The sequence below is a fragment of the Apteryx rowi genome, unplaced genomic scaffold (genome assembly GCF_003343035.1).
Source record: "Apteryx rowi isolate R43461 unplaced genomic scaffold, aptRow1 scaffold_263, whole genome shotgun sequence".
In the NCBI taxonomy this organism is placed as follows: Eukaryota; Metazoa; Chordata; class Aves; order Apterygiformes; family Apterygidae; genus Apteryx; species Apteryx rowi.
Genome location: NW_020449008.1, coordinates 348,870 through 366,758, shown reverse-complemented (window position 1 = coordinate 366,758; position 17,889 = coordinate 348,870). Strand labels below are relative to the sequence as shown.

The 17,889-nt window shown below is 41.4% G+C and overlaps 1 protein-coding gene across 1 annotated transcript in view; it reads left to right on the top strand.

The window, feature by feature from the left end:
* The window catches only part of SCUBE1 (signal peptide, CUB domain and EGF like domain containing 1), a 219,319-nt gene that overhangs the window by 189,716 nt on the left and 11,714 nt on the right, over positions 1-17,889 (top strand). Inside the window, exons 10-17 of the mRNA XM_026067845.1 lie at positions 150-266; positions 5,250-5,372; positions 8,792-8,911; positions 9,884-9,976; positions 11,535-11,651; positions 13,834-13,992; positions 15,165-15,368; positions 16,809-16,970. Of these exons, the coding sequence (XP_025923630.1) occupies positions 150-266; positions 5,250-5,372; positions 8,792-8,911; positions 9,884-9,976; positions 11,535-11,651; positions 13,834-13,992; positions 15,165-15,368; positions 16,809-16,970 (1,095 nt within the window). The remainder of the gene's footprint in view (positions 1-149; positions 267-5,249; positions 5,373-8,791; positions 8,912-9,883; positions 9,977-11,534; positions 11,652-13,833; positions 13,993-15,164; positions 15,369-16,808; positions 16,971-17,889) is intronic.

Here is a 17,889-nt window from a genome sequence, read left to right as displayed (position 1 = left end):
TGGAGGAGTGAAACTAATGTTTTATTCAGATCTTGCCTGGGGTGATATCTGCTAGCTTATCAGTAATGAGATGTTGCAATGGACTGTGAAATGCCAGCCATCCCGTTTAACTGAATTCTAATTCCTTAATGCTTTTTCTTTGAATTCAGATATAGATGAGTGTTCCTTCGAAAGGACCTGTGATCACACCTGCATCAACTACCCCGGGAGCTTTGAATGTCTCTGTCATAAAGGCTACACCTTGTATGGACTGACGCACTGTGGAGGTTTGGAAACTGAGTTTTGCTTATCTGTTTGCTTGTTCGCTTTGTAAACTGTTTACTGAGCCACAGATTTTTTTAGCTGAAGATTTGAGAACTGAAGATGCTAAAATACCCTAATAAAGCTCAAATAAAGCTAAAATAGCATGAGCTGGGTGTGTCTAAAATTTCAGAGTCTCAAACCTGCTGAAGTATTCCTAGGAGAAGAGCATAAAGGCAAAATGACTGCCTGGCATTTTTGTCACAGCAGCACACAGCAGCCTTGGCGTAGACCAGCAGCCCGCAGCTGTGGCACTTGCATTCCTGGCTGCGTGGATGCAGCACTTCTCTCACAAGGAACACAAAATAGCATCAGACTGAGGTTTGTTGTACCGCACATCACGCACACAGTGAGCTTCCTTAGAGAGGTTACCAGCATGGAGCACCCATGGGTGCTTCCACAGGAATGAAGTTATTCACAGGAGGAGGGCAAAAAAGAGGATAGGAAAAGGATGTTGGTTTTACAAAGTATTTATACATTGTGGCGCAACTGATATTTTTAAATTTTAAAAAAGGAATGTGTATTAGTCTTCTTTTACTATATTCTTGCTGACTAATTTCCTTTGACATGACTGAAGTGGGAAAATCTAGCCCTATTGTTCTGGACCGCTAGCATATAGCACTCATTTAGCAAATTCTACCTTCAAAACCTTTTACATACACTAATTCCTCTTTAAAGGAGAAAAAATCCAGAGTAGTTGCCTCCACTTTACAAATGAGAAAAGAAGTGCACAGAGCTTAGAGCTGTGTCTGTACCAGCACCAAAGGGAGGGCTGGAGAGAGGCTCTACACCAGGTCACTTGTATTCCCATGCCCAGGGGTACATTTACTTGTTAGCTATGCCCAGGCACACAGARCCCCCTGTGCATGAGCCTGTGTGAGTCACCCATACCAGAGGCAATATCTGAGTGTTTATAGTAGCTGGGCAAAGTTGTCCTTAAAAGACTGAGAGACCTAAACTGCCTGTGAAACTCATCAGGGAAGGCTGTGGGATAGCTTGTACCCATCTTCAGTGGAGCTACTTCAGCTCCTCAACCTTTTTGGCATAACTGGAAATAATTGGTTCTGTAATGTTCAATTATTCAGGAGAGATTTTTTTTTTTTTTAAGTGCACCATAGGGCAGTACTCCCACATGACAAAATTAGAGGTTCAACTTCTACTTGATCAAGACAGGAGAGTTTCAGAATGCTCAAATTTAAGTCCACTGTTTGCCAGGGGTGTCACAGCATGGGACTGCCTGCCACCAGCCTGGCTAGCATTTCTGTGGTCTCTTGTCTGCACATTTAATAAGCAGGCTAGGTTTTGATTGTGTCCAGAGCACTGGTCAAAGGAGAACAAAAGTTTGTTTTGTGGGGCTTGTGAAATCTCTTAAGTCTGAATTATGCTTTTAACCAATCAGGTCAACATTACACAATTAAAATAAAGAGGGCAAATTATAATGAAAGCCCTGAATCTAAATTATTGTTAGAAAATGCTGAGGAACACGGGATATGATCCCTGTCTCTCTCTTTTTTTTTTTAATTTTTGAAACTAAAATACTTTCTTTGGTAAGAGCTGGATTGGGAGGTAAAATGCTATGAAATTATTCAAGATATAATCTAAGTAAAACTTGTGTTAAACTACAAACAAAGTGCTGATTTTAAGCCCTCTTAAGCCATGTATTCAGGCTGGATTCTGATCTGAGTCAGACTTAGCCCAGGGTAAGCATGGTTAGAGGAATTGCCGAGAACAGTGTTTGTCCCTAATAGCTCATAATTTGCGGAGCAGTTGTARTGTTACAGACTGAACCAAAGAGATCACCTCAACAGCTCATGCTGTTTCCATTCCTGTGTCACTTGTTTTGAGCCATAGGAGAAAGGTGCAGGAGGTGAGTGCTAGTATCTCTTGTGTAGAGCAGGATATGTAGCAGTAACAAATGAACTGACCATGCAGAGCAGCCAGGGAGAGAAATAGGTGTCCATCTAAGGCAGGAATTTGAGAAGACTCCACTTGAGAGCAGTTCTGAAAGCAAAATCAGAGCCTGAAGGTTTGGGGGACCTTTGATATGTGGGGCGAGGCGAGCCTGATCTTTGGTTTCACTGTTAATTCCTTAATTAACTTATATATGTATTTTTTTAGAGAAAGCCTCAAATCTGGGGGGGTTCAGCATCAGTCTTTAATTAAGAATGAGGCAGGACCAAAACTCTAACTGAAAATACTCAGTGCTGAACTTTGGGCAAAAACATAACATGATCCAAACCTCATGCTTTTTCCTGTAATGGACAGATCCAAAGTCCCAGATCTGAATCCAGACATGTTCAGGCCCTGAGCTTTGCAGCTCAGGTCAATCATTAGTTTTAGTCTGCCCCCAGAGAGGGCTGTTTACAGTGGAACAAATCATTCACTTTGGCTGTCATCCTTGTGGCACTAAGCAGACCTCAAAACTAGGGAGAAATAATGCATTTGAGAACCCTCAGAAAGATTTGGCTCAAGCTTGCTTCTTAATAAGCTTTCTCTCCATCTTGCTTCCCCTCTACTAGCAATTAAATAAACCACATGGCAGCGGCCCTGTTCTGGGTCTTCCATGCGGAGGTGCAGCCCTTGCTGCTCTTGCTGGCATTCAGCTCACAGCATCTCTTGCAATAAAAGTTGTGTGGCATAAGGAAATCTTTCAGAAGGATGGTGCTAGCGCTCATACCTCTCATCTGGGCAAAGCCCTACTTACAGTATGTATTGGCTCATTAAGTGACCTTAGGAAAGTCGGTAGACTCTACAGGTTTATTGGCACCTTTGGGAATTTGGCTTCTTCTGCAGGGGCTTGATTCTGGACTGAGGCACTTGACAGCAAGAGTACATGGTTGAACAGTTTGGCCAGAGCTCAATGGCAGGAGCCGTGTGGGCTAAATGTGTTTTTCCAACTAGGGGCTATCAAGTAAGTTCTACTATCGAGCTTAGCGAAAGCCTACTTCTCTGACTGCCATGTGTCAAATTTAACAAAAAAAGCTTTTCCTGGGACTATCTCCCCAGCCAGTTTTTGCTACTGCTGACCCAGGACTTCCAGGAATCATGACTCTGGCCCAAAAATCATGAGACTAGAAAAATATATGCCTGTTATATTAGGGTATCTTAATCTGTTTCTTTTAAGCATATCCACCATTTTCTGGATTTTTGCTTAACCATGCAGGCTAAAATCTTATATTAAAAATAAAGCTGTTTCTGGATTCTAGCAAATGAATCTGTGAGTGCTCCTGCCAAATGTCCCAAGAAGCAAGAGGAAGACTTGGCTAATATGAACATGCCTGTATTTGTTAATTAGCACAGGGTCTGAACATGGGCTTGACCCCCACACCCTCATCAGCACCACTTCCTACCTGTAACCTCACAGTCTGGCTTCAGTTTGGGTCAGTAGGCACCAAAACTGGGGCCTGGGAAGACTGGCTCGAATTCAGCCTGTGCTCCTGCAGACCGAAAGGATTCAGCTAGTGCCAAGCCCAGGGCACAGGAATTCAAGCCTGGCCTCAGGCATGGCTGTGAGGGACAGGCAGGCACCCACAGCCTGCAAGCCTTCATGGCCCGACCTCTCTTAAAAATGCATTAAGTGACAATTTTCCTTTTACAGATGTGTTTTGAGGCCTACCATTAAGCTGGAATGTGAGCCATTCAGTTTATTTCAGGCTGATTTTGTGTCATTCCAGCTCATTCGCAAGTGTCAAGTGGCACAAGGTACATGCCTTGTAAAAGTCTGTTACATTAACGCTACAGTTTTACCAGCCAGAGGGGTAGCTACATTCAAAGGGCAAAACCCATTTGCTGTTTGGGGTTAGTGCAGTGCCTAAAACACTGGACCTGATTATGGCCCAACCAGGAAAATAGAGAAGGCTAGGAGCAGCACTACACAGCTGAGTGACTGTTCACCGGTTCCTCAGCACAACTTTGGCCTGTTTAATATTGTCCCACGTGACGCCCAAGTGTGATCCAGGGAGAGTACAGAGCAGGGCAGTTCCTGATGAGCACGATGGGCAAAGATGTCCTTCCCGGTGGTAGGAGAAGAGAGGTTAGCCATGGGGGCACAAGCCTTGCCACCTACCCTGAGGGAAGTGAATGGCTGCTGGTCCATCCTGTTTGCTAATACAGACCTCATTTAGCTGTCATGCAGTTACCAATAAAAGCATGCTATCAGGCTAGTTCTCCTGTAAGGTTCTGCTGTTTGGCATGAATGATGTTTCACTGTGTTAGTAGTTTATTCATCTAACTGCAGTTCCGCCATATTCTTGCAGAGAGCAAATGAAGTTTTATATAAATGCTGACTACACTTAGTTCATTTTGACCAAATACCTTTCTAATGCATATGAAGCTGAAAGTCTTTAAGTGGAATATCAGTGACACAGTTGTGGCAATTGCTTTGCCTTCTCCTTGCAAGCTTTTTTCCTTTCATTTCTATTGAGGAGTAGAAGACTAAATAAACTACACTTCAGCTGCTTGGTTCCTGTCAAATATATACTTTCCTTCATCACCTGAATCCTTTCTAAAATCAAATGCTGAGTTACTATGGATAATTTTTTTCTCTGATAAGCAAAAGTGATTGAATCTCACAGACGTTTATGCCTTTGAGATTTTTCCATGTAATGCAATGTACATATTGTCCAGATGCTGCAGAGACTTTCAAGCATGCTTTGTATTTTGTGAACACTTCCAAGAATTTCAGTGTGACTACTCCTAAAAAGTAAGTTGTATCATATGCATAAATCCTTACAAGAGTAGAAGCTGTGCATGTGCCTGTGTAAGGACAATACCTGCACTGTGCATTAAAATTGTTTGATGACAATATAGTCTGCATTATACATATCTGTACAGACTTAAATATAAAAGATATATTTGGAGCAGATATCCTTATGCATGGAACATTATAATACACAGTATACATGCATTCATGCAGTTAATAGTCTACTAAATTCTAATTATATTTTCAGATATTGATGAATGCAGCATCAGCAATGGTAGCTGTGACTATGGGTGTCTTAACATAATGGGGAGCTACGAGTGTGTCTGTCCACCTGGAAAGAAACTTCACTGGAATAAAAAGGACTGTGTTGGTAAGTGTGGGACTCTGACTCAAAGGGGACTGTGTTGATGCTTGGGTTCTCCAGGAATATGACTGTGGTTTTGCCTGAGAGATGCTGCATTTTAGCAATGCAGATCCCCAAACTCATTTCATAAAYTCAGGTGACACCTGACCCTGTGGGAGTCCATGGATTTGGGTTATAACCACAGGTGGATTACAGAACGGGAAATAGTTGGATGTTATTTAACAGTGTTGATTTTTTGATTTTATGGATCTATTCTCACATTATTTTGTGTATTTCATTGTTTTGTCTTTTCCTGGATTAGAATCCTCATCTATATTGAAAGAACTGTTAAAAAATGAAACTACCCTTTTGGTTTCTTACTGAGATCCACATACTGTGACCTCAGATATAACTCTATTTCCCTCCAAGAATGATTTAGTATATTCAAATTGTATTTAGTGGTATATGGGTAAGACATGGTATTCAAGTTGATAACTACATTCACAGCACCATAGTCCAATTTTTTGAGGCATCGCCAAAAGTATCCTGCTTAATATAAAGTACTGATGCTAGCTGTGTCAGAAGTATTAATTGCAATGGGTACAAATCCTGAGACCACTAAAATGATGGCACTTACTGCTAGTGCCACTGTACTCTGTGGAAAATCTGAATATCTGTTCCAATCATGGCTCTTGTGCATCCTTTAAGTAGGTGATGGCTTTTTTTCTGGACCAGTCCTAGCCATGGCTACAGCCATTCAAAGTATTTTCTATGGGATATTTTAATTCAGTTTTCATATTTTTTAATGGGAATGGCACACCTTCAGTCTTTCATAACCAGATTTAATACATTTTCTTTAAAACATGAGCAACTACTGATACATTTGGGGCTGATGCTTAATACTTAATTGGGAGCAAGACAGAATGGTAAAGTGGGAACCATGTTAAGAGAATCTCCTGACTTGTTGAGGGCAAGCAGCGTAGTCCGGAGTAGAGAGCACTGTTCTTTTGCATGATCAGATGGTTGTGGCATTTTTGCACCTGGGTACAGCATTATAGAAAGCACTTTATAACTAAGGGAGGACTTGAGCTGGATTTCAGACTTTGGCATTGACTTTCTTCCTGACCATAACTAATACTTTCCCTGCTTTCCCTACTTACTTTTGTATATACTGCCTTCACTGCTATATAGAGAACAACTAAGTGCTATAGGAGCAAGAAATGGAAAACTCTTTTTTTCAATTATCCGCTGTATCTCCCTTCTGATGTACCAAAAAGACCTCTGGAAAGGGGTTTGTAAACTAACAGCAGGGACCATAATCTTCTGAGGTCTGGTGCATACTTAGACCACAGAAGGACTATGCTATACTCCCTCTCAATCCAGTAAGAATGCTGTTCCCATGATAAAAGACTCTATTAAAATATTTTCATAGTCATAAATTTCCCTTCATTATTTGTAATACCCAGTTGGAAGATGGAAAAACAAACACCCTTCTCTACTGATATACATTGTTTTATTTGATGAATTTAATGAGGCTTAAAATGAGTGTGATCTCCCTGCTGATCACCTGCCTTTATTACCAACATTGTTTAGAGGAAACTGCATTCTACACTGTTATAAAAGCACAATAAAAAGGAGAAGAATGATATCTAATGATCCTGAATGCCATGTGATTTGCAGACATTTACAGTAGCAAAATCCTCTTTTGCTGAGCAATGCCACTTTGCATTTGTGTTGCCTCCTCAGTCCAAAAAATATCATTTCTTTATAAACATCATCCAAGTAGCACAAAAAGCCTTAGGAGGGAGGTAAGTGAAGTGTGATTATTCCCATATTTCAGATATGAACATCAAGAGTGTTTAAGGGACTTGCATATATTTGTACGTAACCATCGGTGAAGTCGGGAATACAACCCGGAGCGGCAGCTGCTGGACCCTTCCTCTGTCCTCGGGCCAAGCCAGGCAAGGCTCATTCCAGCTACCACGTTCAAAGTGGCCTATTTCATCCCAGCTTTACTAGACTCTTCCCAATCTGCTGGCAGACCCAAGTTGGCCGGGCCACTTCCTCCTGCACAGTGGTGCTGCAGCTCTGAACTCCCCCCTACCTTGGTGCAGTTCAGCACCGAGCTGAGGGGTAGGGAAAATGGCACTTGCAGCAGCAAGGCCAGTCAGGAGTAAAACCAATCAGCCAATCCATCTCATAAGATGAGCATGCTTGAAAGAAGTAGCAAGGGCTAGTAGGAAGGAGGGCATATGTACCTGCATAGGCCTTTTTACAGGGCTGAAGCAAGAGTTGCTGTACAAACCTCACGCTGAGGTTTAACCAGCTGATATAATGTGAAATACCTGCTTGAAGAGGTGCCCAGCCCGCRCTCAGCTGGCAGTCAGTGCAGAGATTAAAAGAAGCGGTAAGGCAGCCAAAGTGCAAAAGGTGATGGCACCTACTGCCTGCAGCCAAGAATGCACCTGGTTAGTCATTTGTATGGAGAAAGATGTGTTTAAACACCACCTGAGTCCCCAAAGTTTTCAAATTAAAATAAATGCAAGGTTATAATTATTAGTGGCATACCATCATCTCAGGATGAAGCACAGGGACTGGTCCAGCAACTTGTAACAACTTTAAGTAAGTTTAGATAAAACATGAGCAGCCCTTTACCCAAATGCAAACAGCAGTTTGCAAGTAAGACCTGCAGGAGACTCTGACCTCCTCCTGCCATGAAGCCATGAGAAGCTGGATGTATCCACTGTACTAGCCATAATGTGCCCGGTGCAGTGGGTCCTGATGGGGTGGGGGGGGGTGCATGTGTCACAGTGTCCCTTCCTGGCATTGCTTTGGGGCACTTCAGCAGTGGCAGAAAGGACAAGTGGGACCAGCCACCCCCACCAACATGTCCTACAGACCTCTGCCTGCCTGCAAGGTTTCCTTCTCAGAGATCAGGAGCTTGAGTGTGGAGCTGAGATTAAAAAGTTGGTGAGAGTTGGAATGAGAAGGTGAAAATATTGTTTTAACAGCCATTTAAACTAAGGGATCTTTGTGAGGGTGACTTCTGTGCATGTTGTTGTAGGAGGGCCTGTCACTAGTCATAGCTGTTGCTTCTGCAATCAGGTTGTGCGTGCTGAATTGTGCTCATACTTAGAGACACACCTGTGTTTCAAAATGCAGATCTAGACTTGAAGAGTCCCAAAGGGGAGGACGGGAGGAAAGGACTCTGAGCCAGGCTTTGGGCCTAGAAAATGTGAAGGAGTTTAAATTCCAAGTCCAAGCTCAAGATCCAGATATTCTCTCCCTATTTCAGAAATTCCTGGGCCTGTGACTTTGCTTCATTGTCCCTTCTACGTTTCTTCACCATTATAAGCAAGTAGGTGCTCAGGGTTCTGTTTGGGCAGTGGTTGATTTTTCTTTTTTTCTTTTTTTTTTCTTTTTTCTTTTTTTTTTCTTCTCCTCAGAGATGGTGAAATGTCTCCCAAATGCCAAACCAGCTGCCAAGGCTCAGCTAGTGTGCAGTAAGACAGGAGGCACAGAAAGCTGCTTCCTGTCATGCTCATCCAATACTCTTTTTGTTCCAGGTTGGTACAAAATAATATTTGTCCTCCTAAGTCTAGATACAGAATGTGACTTGATGATTTTTCTCAGCTAATGTATTCATGATTCTTACATTCAGTTTTTGTTATGGACAATTATAAATGGGCAAAAAATCATTATAAATTAGTGTCTGAGCCAAATATGCACATCAATAAATACAAGAGCCAACTGTCAGTGAGAGGTTTGGCCCTTAGTCATTTAATTTGAGGTGACATTTGCAAAAGTAATCAAGAAATTCTAATAAAAACCTGAGACACAACTATCTTCACCAGAGTGATGCAAAAGAAAAATTTTAACATTAAATTGCTATCCTAAAAACCATGGAAAAACTGTACAATTGATTTTGGTGAATCCTGCTAACTTGGGGGTCTCTACTTTTCACGTTAGTCCTGGCATTATATACTGTAGAGCTGTTCACACTTTATTTTCAGCTTAGCAGAGATTACTGGAGCCATGCATTTATCTAATTTCTATGCACCAATACACAGTTTTATCTGTGCAGTATGTAAACCCTGTTAAGATTGTAAGTATGTTATTTTTGTTTCTGCCAAAAAATTCTGTCAGAGTCTGAAACTAAAATTATTACTGAAGTACATAGCCCATTTTTTTAAATTACAGAGATTATCCAAGCCTAAGGACTCTGTCATGGACAAACACAGTAAAATATTTTCTACCTGCCACCATGGGATTATTTTATTTACAGCTAGCCTCAAGCCCAGTTTTTCATAAAATGCAAAATTTTGATGCTGGAAGAAACATCAAATTTGTAGTCAACACTGTGAAGCAGTGGCCTTTAGCAAGCTATTTCAGCCACTTCAAGTGCAAGCTGAGCACTTGGGCTCATTATTTAGGGGTACGAACAAGCTTGTTCGAAGGCTGCGCGTTCTCACTGGGGTGGCGAGCTGTTCTGCGCGGTTCTGGCTGCCTGCACTGACCCTGCCTCCTGCCTCACTCAGATTCGGAGAACAGCTACACGCTGAGCTGCGGCATCCCCGGCGCCCAGGGCAAAGCTCCGCAGAAGCGCAACGCGACGCTTCCCAGCTGCGCAGGTAGGTGCTCTCCCGCGTGCCGGAGCTGTGCGGGCGCCATCCCCTGACCCAGCTGGGGGTCGGTCGCGAGATAGAGTGCTCAAAAGTTATGCTGAGCCAGGTTTAAAGTGGCCTGTGCTTCCAAGCGTCCTTTCTGCAGCCTCTGCGGTAGGGCTGGAGCGTGCTTGGTTGCCCTGCAGTGCGGCACCCATGTTGGTAGGTCAAATGCAGGAGCAGTGGTGCACCAAGGTGTAGTCAGTAAGGACGGACATTTAGAATAATTTCCTTTCTGTAGTCTAGCAAGGCAATACTGAGCATATCAAAAGGGCAATTTTTCACAGACTTGGAAGCGAGCCAGACAGGCCCATCAGTAGCACAATGGCAAAGGCTACAGTGGGGCCAGCTCTCACCTGGCAAGTCCCTGCTTAGCAGCATGGAGGCTCTGGGGACTCGTGGCAAAAGGGTTATGAGACTTTTATGAGCACGTATTGTGTTTCATTCATCTCTGTTGTCAGAAACGGCTGGATTATTTTTGCAGAGACATTTCAAAATTTGTCTTAAAGCCAATACCCACCATAAAAAAGTTCAGCTCAAATGGTCAAAGTCTGGCGAAATGAGAAGCAGCTGAAACTGCATCCAGCAGCGGGAAGTGTCAGGCGACTTTGAGTGCTTGCAGTCCTGCTCTCCCTGGAATGGATCTTGTCCCTGAATTTGCAGTTCTCTAACCACATATTTCTTACATATTTGGAAAGGATTAGGAGGTACGATGCTGTGAAGTGAGCTAAGCGGCTGCAGAGCTGGCCGCCTGTGGTGCAGGGCAGGTTACCCCCAGAGGCAGGGCGGCCGGGCTTGGCCCTCGCTGGCTGAGGGACCCGCAGCACGGGGCTCCTGCAAGCGCCCACCGCCTGCTGCGGCTCTGCCTGCAGCCCATGGTGGCCCTGAGGAGACAAGGCTGGGCCCAGCCTTTTCCACCACCATCTTTGTGAGAAAGAAGTCAGCCAGCGGCTACATTTCCTAAGTGGCACATAGCTGTATAATAGCCTTTGAAGTCATAAGACTTAACTGGGTTGGATTTAAAGATGAAGAATAAAGCTTGCAAGCCATAGACTATTAGCTAGCATAGATTACGTAGCCATAAAGACAGTTCTCTTGGATGGTTTTCAATTGCCAACAGCACAACTCCTCTAAATCAATCTTATTCCTGGTTTGCATTAATAAGAGCAGAACCATGGCCAAGTAACATGGGAAGTCACAGATGGCAAGTCAGAACAATTGATAACAATTAACCTTGTTTGTAATAAGGCAATTTCAACCAAATTCCACAAAGGGATGCAAGGTCTGCTGGAGGAGAAGAGTATGTGCAGTGTACTAGCAAATTCATTGATCTTTATGGGTTCAAGTGCAAGTGCTTATGGGGAAAATGGACTTATGCAAATAGCTCCTTTTGTACAAGGTGTACACCTCTTGGACCGTCTCTTTTGCATGTTGCAAGAAGACTTCTGAGTCTGTTTTTGAAAATAAGTGTCAGACTTCATTTGATCTGCATTACAAATGATAACTTTTTACTTGGCATCAACAGATTCATTAGCCCCTCCAATCAAGCAGAAAGCTCGTTTTAAAATTAAAGATGCAAAGTGCCATTTGCGGCCTCGCAGCAAAGAAAAAGTGAAAGATTCTGGGAAGCAAGCTGTCTTAGGTATGTGGTTCCTTCCAACACGTAAACAGCATTCTAATGGGGTTTTTTGTTTGCTTGTGTTCATAATCTGTTTTCACACTGCAGCCAGAAAAGAAGTTAGTAATGGTTTTCAGATTTGGATCTGAACTTAAGCTCAGGCCAGGTTTCACGCTGAAGCTGAACAGTGGCTTGGGTTTGGATCTGACAGTGCTGAAATGTCACCAGTTGCTTTGCAAAAATTTTGTCTGAAAATACATGAATTCATACATGAATTCAGAATTAAACTGATCCTTTTTCTGGCATTGATAATGGTAAAAATATCTTGGGGGGGGGGAGGTAGCTACTGACCAAAGGAAAGCTAGATGAAATAAAGTCAGTTTGGTTTGGTTTAGATTTTCCAAATTAGGTTTATAAAAGAAAACATATACTAGCAAGAGCTATTATTATTTCTGTTATTCACTTCATGCTCGATTAGTATCCCATTGCAGCAGCAAAGAGAGCCCCTGTGCAGGAAAGTTATAATCAAAAACTGATGTTACATGGCCTTAGCTGTTTCATAGTATTGGAATGAATAGCTGCAATGTTAGAAAAAAGGTTTAGATATAATTAGCAAAATCTGAAATTAAAAAAAGTCTTTGTCAGACTGGATCAAAGAGATCAAATGTTCTTCAAACTTGGTATAAATAGATATGGAATTTTATTATTACTATTTTTGAACATCACTTTTAAAGTTAAAAAGAGAGACTATAAAAGTGATATATATTTAACAAATATTCATGACACTTATTTCTTGTGCTCCAGCCCCTTGATAGCATAACAGGGAAAACTGAAGAATGTTTGTATGCTGTTGTTGTACATTTCCACAGCTTAAAATATTTGGGGTTCATTTAAATTTACTCTTAACTGTGAATATTCTGGATTTTAATACATGGTACTGGCTTAATTGCAATAGCCCATAATGTTGCTTCGAGCAATTTAGCAGGTTAGAGCAAACTTATACTGATATATTCTCTATTGTGAATCTGTCTTACCACAGCTTTTGTTAGTGAATGGGGAGAGCCGTATATGAGCTGTGAACAGAAAAGAGTAAACAAGCTAGCATATTAAAATGCTAAAAGTTTGAAGAGTTGATATTTAAATCTAGACTTGTATTTTATTCTTACCCTGCAGTCTAAACATTTATCTTTTTAAATTTCCCAGTACTGGCTTAAAACAAACAGAGTCTCTGTTGTCAAGATACTTACCTTCTCCTTATGTATTGGCTTCTTTTAATAAGATGTAATTATCAGACTCATTTTGAAAGTCACAGAAGTTCTTTTTTGGTACATAAGGTCACCATGGCATTTCTTGGTTGCATTTCCTTTGTCCGTTGCTAGTTTTGCTTTCTATCTGTTATCTCCTCTGAAATTCTGGGTTTAACAATAAGATTATATCATACAGCCACAAGCTCAGAATGAAATCCTTTTGGTGGCTTTGGTGTTAAAGATTTCCCCCCAACCTGATAGGTCCATCAGGTGTTATAAATGGGATAGTTTTCATCTAGATGTCTCTATAAAGGGAGACGATGCTTATGTGACTGTGTCCTAACAGATTTTATCCTTTCTCCTCAGCAGTTACACATATTTAGAGGCTGTATTCACTTCTCCTGGCATGTATTTTCCCATAAAGCCTTCTAATATATTTTCATAAACTCCCATTCAAAGGCTTTTAATCTATTTTTAAACTTTGTTATCTGGTGATTGTCACTGATGAAAGAGAGGAAACACCAACTGGTAGTTTCAGTTCATCTGGGCTGTGTACTGGGCACAGTACTGCTGTGCATTTGTCCCAGGTCTGTCACTCATCAAGTTATGAAAACTGACTCTGTTGCTTGATTTAACCATCAAATGACAGCATATAGTATCACTGATCTTAACTAATTTCTGTAAAGAGCTTCCCAATCTTTATGCAGAAAAGAGACAGGAAATTATAAGCCTTAGAAGTACCACTACGCAGCTAAGCATCACATTGTATTTATGTCTCCTGCTTTCACTAGCAAAATGAGCAAACCCAAAATTGCACGGAGAAGGAGGTGTCTAACATTGCATGTGAAATGTTATGAAACCTGTCACTGCATTCATGATAACTCAGCTATCGCTCATTAGCCTGTCACTTGCTACTTTGCTACTTGATTTCTTTTCTATGTTGCTTCTCTTATGCAAAGGAGGTCCATTCCCTTGTACAGACAACTGCCAGGTGACCTTTGTGAATCTCAAGTGTGATTCCTCCAAGAAAAAACGCCGGGGCCGCAAGTCACCATCAAAAGAAGTGTCCCATATCACTGCAGAGTTTGAAGTGGAGATGAAGTCAGAAGAAGTCTCAGGTTTGTGAAAGATCTCTCCTGGCCTGTGGAGAGAAATCATAATTCAGATCCTCAGTGTGTTAGATTCCCTCTGGTGCTATTTCATCAAGCTGCTGTGCAAACCTTTTAGCACAATCGTTATTCAACAGCCTTTCCACACTCAAAGTTTCCAAGCTTTAACTGAAAGGTGTTAGGCATGAAATTAAGCCAAAAGAACAAAGATTGGACCTGCAGCAAAATTTTCTCAAAGCCTGGAGTTAAGTCCAGTAGCTTAATTTAGTCTGATTTCTTCAAACAGAAGCATTAATCAATGCACAGAGAACATAAGGATTAGGTAAAAGTTTTGTAACACCAGCCATGAAAATATCCTTCAAAATTTAAGTTGCTGCAACTTCAGTCTGAAAATAAAACATTTTTATTACACATTTGGTACCCTCATGTTTTGGTAACAAACTTCAGAAAGAAAAGAATTTGCTTCAAGTTATTCATGAGATGTAATATTATGCTATAAAATCCAGCCAAAGAAAATGTGGGCTCAATACTGTAAACATCCCCGTCTCAAAGGCAGGTTTCTTAGCCCATGAGGCATACCTCACCAGCCAAGTGGTTCGAACAGCAATCGTGCCAGAAAACACCTTTCTTTGTGTCACTTAAATATTTTGGACCAGGAAGTGGGGAGAATTCCTAATCAAATGACTAAATGATGGACTGAGAAAATCCAGAAACATTAGTCGAGTCAGCCTGAATGCATATCTGGAAATCCCCATACCTCTAGCAGTGCACGCAGCACCAGTCACTGCAACTCTGTAAAACAGGAGTTGGGACAGCAATCTTGTCCAGTGCCAACCTGATTTTGCCGCCTAGATTGATGTTTGCTGCAGCCCTCTTTCTGTGCAGTCAGTGTAACCAGTCTTTTTAATGCTAGAGATAAGTTCACAGGGAGTGCTGATACCTTATAGGCTGAGAAGTTTAGTTTGATGGACCTCAGTGTACTGGCTTGTCCCCTTTAAAGGCCCAGCGTGGAGTATAGTGTGCTGCTTCTAGAATTTATATGGAGAAGAAAGTGAAGCAAATAGAGGTGTGATAGTGCAGTCTAAGAAACAGTGCAATATAGGCTAAGGTTTTTACGTTAAGCACCTTTGCTTAAACATGAATCTCAATTGCTTCTAGTTTTCTTATCATTTCCCATCTAGACACCTGTAACATTGACTGTGTTCGGAAAAGGATGGAGCAGAAGCTGCAAACTGCAATCAAAACATTGAGGAAATCTATTAATAAACAGCAATTTTACATTCAGTTTTCTGGGACAGAATATGAAGTGGCTCAGAAGCCAGCTAAAGCTACTGAAGGGCATGAAGCTTGCAGTACAGGGCAAGTGCTGCAGGAGGGAAAATGTGGTAAGTCCCCCAAACTCCCTTCAGACCAGCCAAACCCCCCAAAACAAGCACCTCCCCTCCAAATTAACTAGCCCCTAATGAGCCAGGCAGGAAATCTATTAAATAACAGACAATTCAGATCCATGTTACTCAGCCTGTGTCTATGGACCATGGATAGTTCATAAGACAGCACAAGAAACTTCATTAAATGACTTCAAGGAAAAAAGAAACATGTATATGTACACATTCTCATGCTGTCAGCAGATATGTATCAGGGCCTGCCATGAAGCATGGTTGGTAGCTAGTTCCCCGTTGCCCTGAGCATCCAATGAAAATGTAATTATGGTTCTGTAAAACAGTAAAATTGTGTTTGCCTAGATTCTATATATTTAGTTTTATTATCACCCCTCTTTCACTCTCCTCATCACCAAATAATCTATGGCCAACGGATGTATTTATATATAACACTCAAGAAGTCCATTTTAAAAAAGGCTAAAAAGCCATGATCTAGAGATATCTATTCTAACTTTATGTAAAATATCTATTTCTTTTGGGCGGTTTCCCAGGTTATCAGGCTCTAGTGTCTTCCCGAGGACAAGGTGCTAATGCAAACCCATTAATGGCAGTTCTCAGCACAACATTGCTAATTGCTTGAATTCACATTTTGAAAATCAGCCTATCTGTGTTTCCAGCTTCTTTTAGACACCAAGTCATTTACAAGCAAAAGTAAATAATTACTTCATGTAGATCTGGTAGGTGCCTCTAATGAGCTGGTTCAGATGCAGTTTTCAGCATATAGGAACAGTGATTTAGAAGCTGTTTTGAAACACTGCTGCTATTAGTGTCTAGAAACCTATGTACTTTAACTACCTGTATCCTGCAGAGAAAAATATTTAATGCAGTCGTGTTCCCTGTTGTAGCAAGAATAGCATGTGGATTCATATCTCTATTTAAAATGCCTTTCAGTTAAGGTATGCAAGCATCAAGAAATATACAATATTACATGGGATACATTGCCCTCAGAAATTTCTAAAACTGATCTCAGGAGACAGACTTACTATCTTCTTCCTTAAAACCAACATGTAAATGCATCTACTGTAAACTAAAAATTCACATAACTTCCCACACATTATGCACCACTGTCTTAATTAAACTACAATATTCCATTTTAAGACTGCATCAGCTTTATTAACAACATATGTCTGATAAATGCTTAAGTGCAGTTAAATGTCATTTAATGGTTTAAACAATAGAAGAAGGATCCTGCACTGATATAAATTGACCTAGACCACAGTGGAGATGAGCCTGTTTACATCAGATGGGGATACTAGCCCAGCATATGCAAAGTGTCACTATCATACTGGGGCCAAAGAGATCGCTCTTCTCAAAATRTTCGATATAAAGGCAAATGATGTGACCAAGATGAAAGTCCTTATGGAGATTCCCCTTTTCTTTTCTCAGTTACCTGCAGCACGGGCACCTTTTATAGCGGAGAACATAATCAGTGCGTTCCTTGCTCGCCAGGAACATACCAAGACACAGAAGGTCAACTTACCTGTGAGCCTTGCCCAAGTAATGATGGACAGGGAGTAGCAGGCGCCCGGAACGTGTCAGAGTGTGGAGGCAAGTTGAATTTGATTATCAAAGGAGTAGGTGTTGCCATACAGCATGTGAGGCATGGAGGCTAAAAGAGGAGAGCACCTTCCTCCTTGTAAAGCCAACAGAGGAAAACTCTGTGTCCTTACAAGCAATACACATGTTTTGGCTTGTTCCATCTGCTGACATGCTGGCATTGCTACCAAAAAGATGGGACCTGCTGCAGCAGTGTGAGCTATGGCATGGAACCGAGCAAGCCAAGCAAACACTTTGCTTCAGGTCAGGTATGGAGTCTGGACATACCACGACTTGTAAGGGCTCGCTGTGTATATTGTGAGACAAAGGGATAGATTAGTTTGGCCTGGTATTGGTAAGTCTAACGAGCCTGCTGATTAAATGTTTTGCATGGGCTGCAGTTTATCGGATGTAAGCAGCAGCAATCATGATTTTGAGAATGTTATGCTGCAGGGATCTGTACCTGCATTCAGAGCTAAGGACTGTGAGTTTTCATGCTGCTCGAGTTCCCTGTAGCTTTTGGCAAGTGACTTATTATCTCTGACTCAACTTCACTATACATAAAGTAGATAAGGGTGATGATAATCTCTGGTTTCAGAAGAGAAATATGAAGTTCAGCTTGTTAATGCTCCTACTGTAACTTAATCAAGATAAGGTTTCAAGACACAACTGTTAATTATTTTCTCTACCTTATTTCATTACAGATGAGCAAAACCTATTTTATAGCCAGATACATTATTTGACTTTGAAACAAATCTGTCCTATCTGCTATGCTGGATTTTGAAGTTCTGACTTTAAAACTCATTCATTAATTGCATTAATGTTTGCTTCAAGGATACCTAGAGTGAATGCACGATGACATTTGAGATGCTGCCATTTTTTCCCCATCCACCAAATAAAAAATAATTTTAGTGTCTCCAGTTTAAGTATA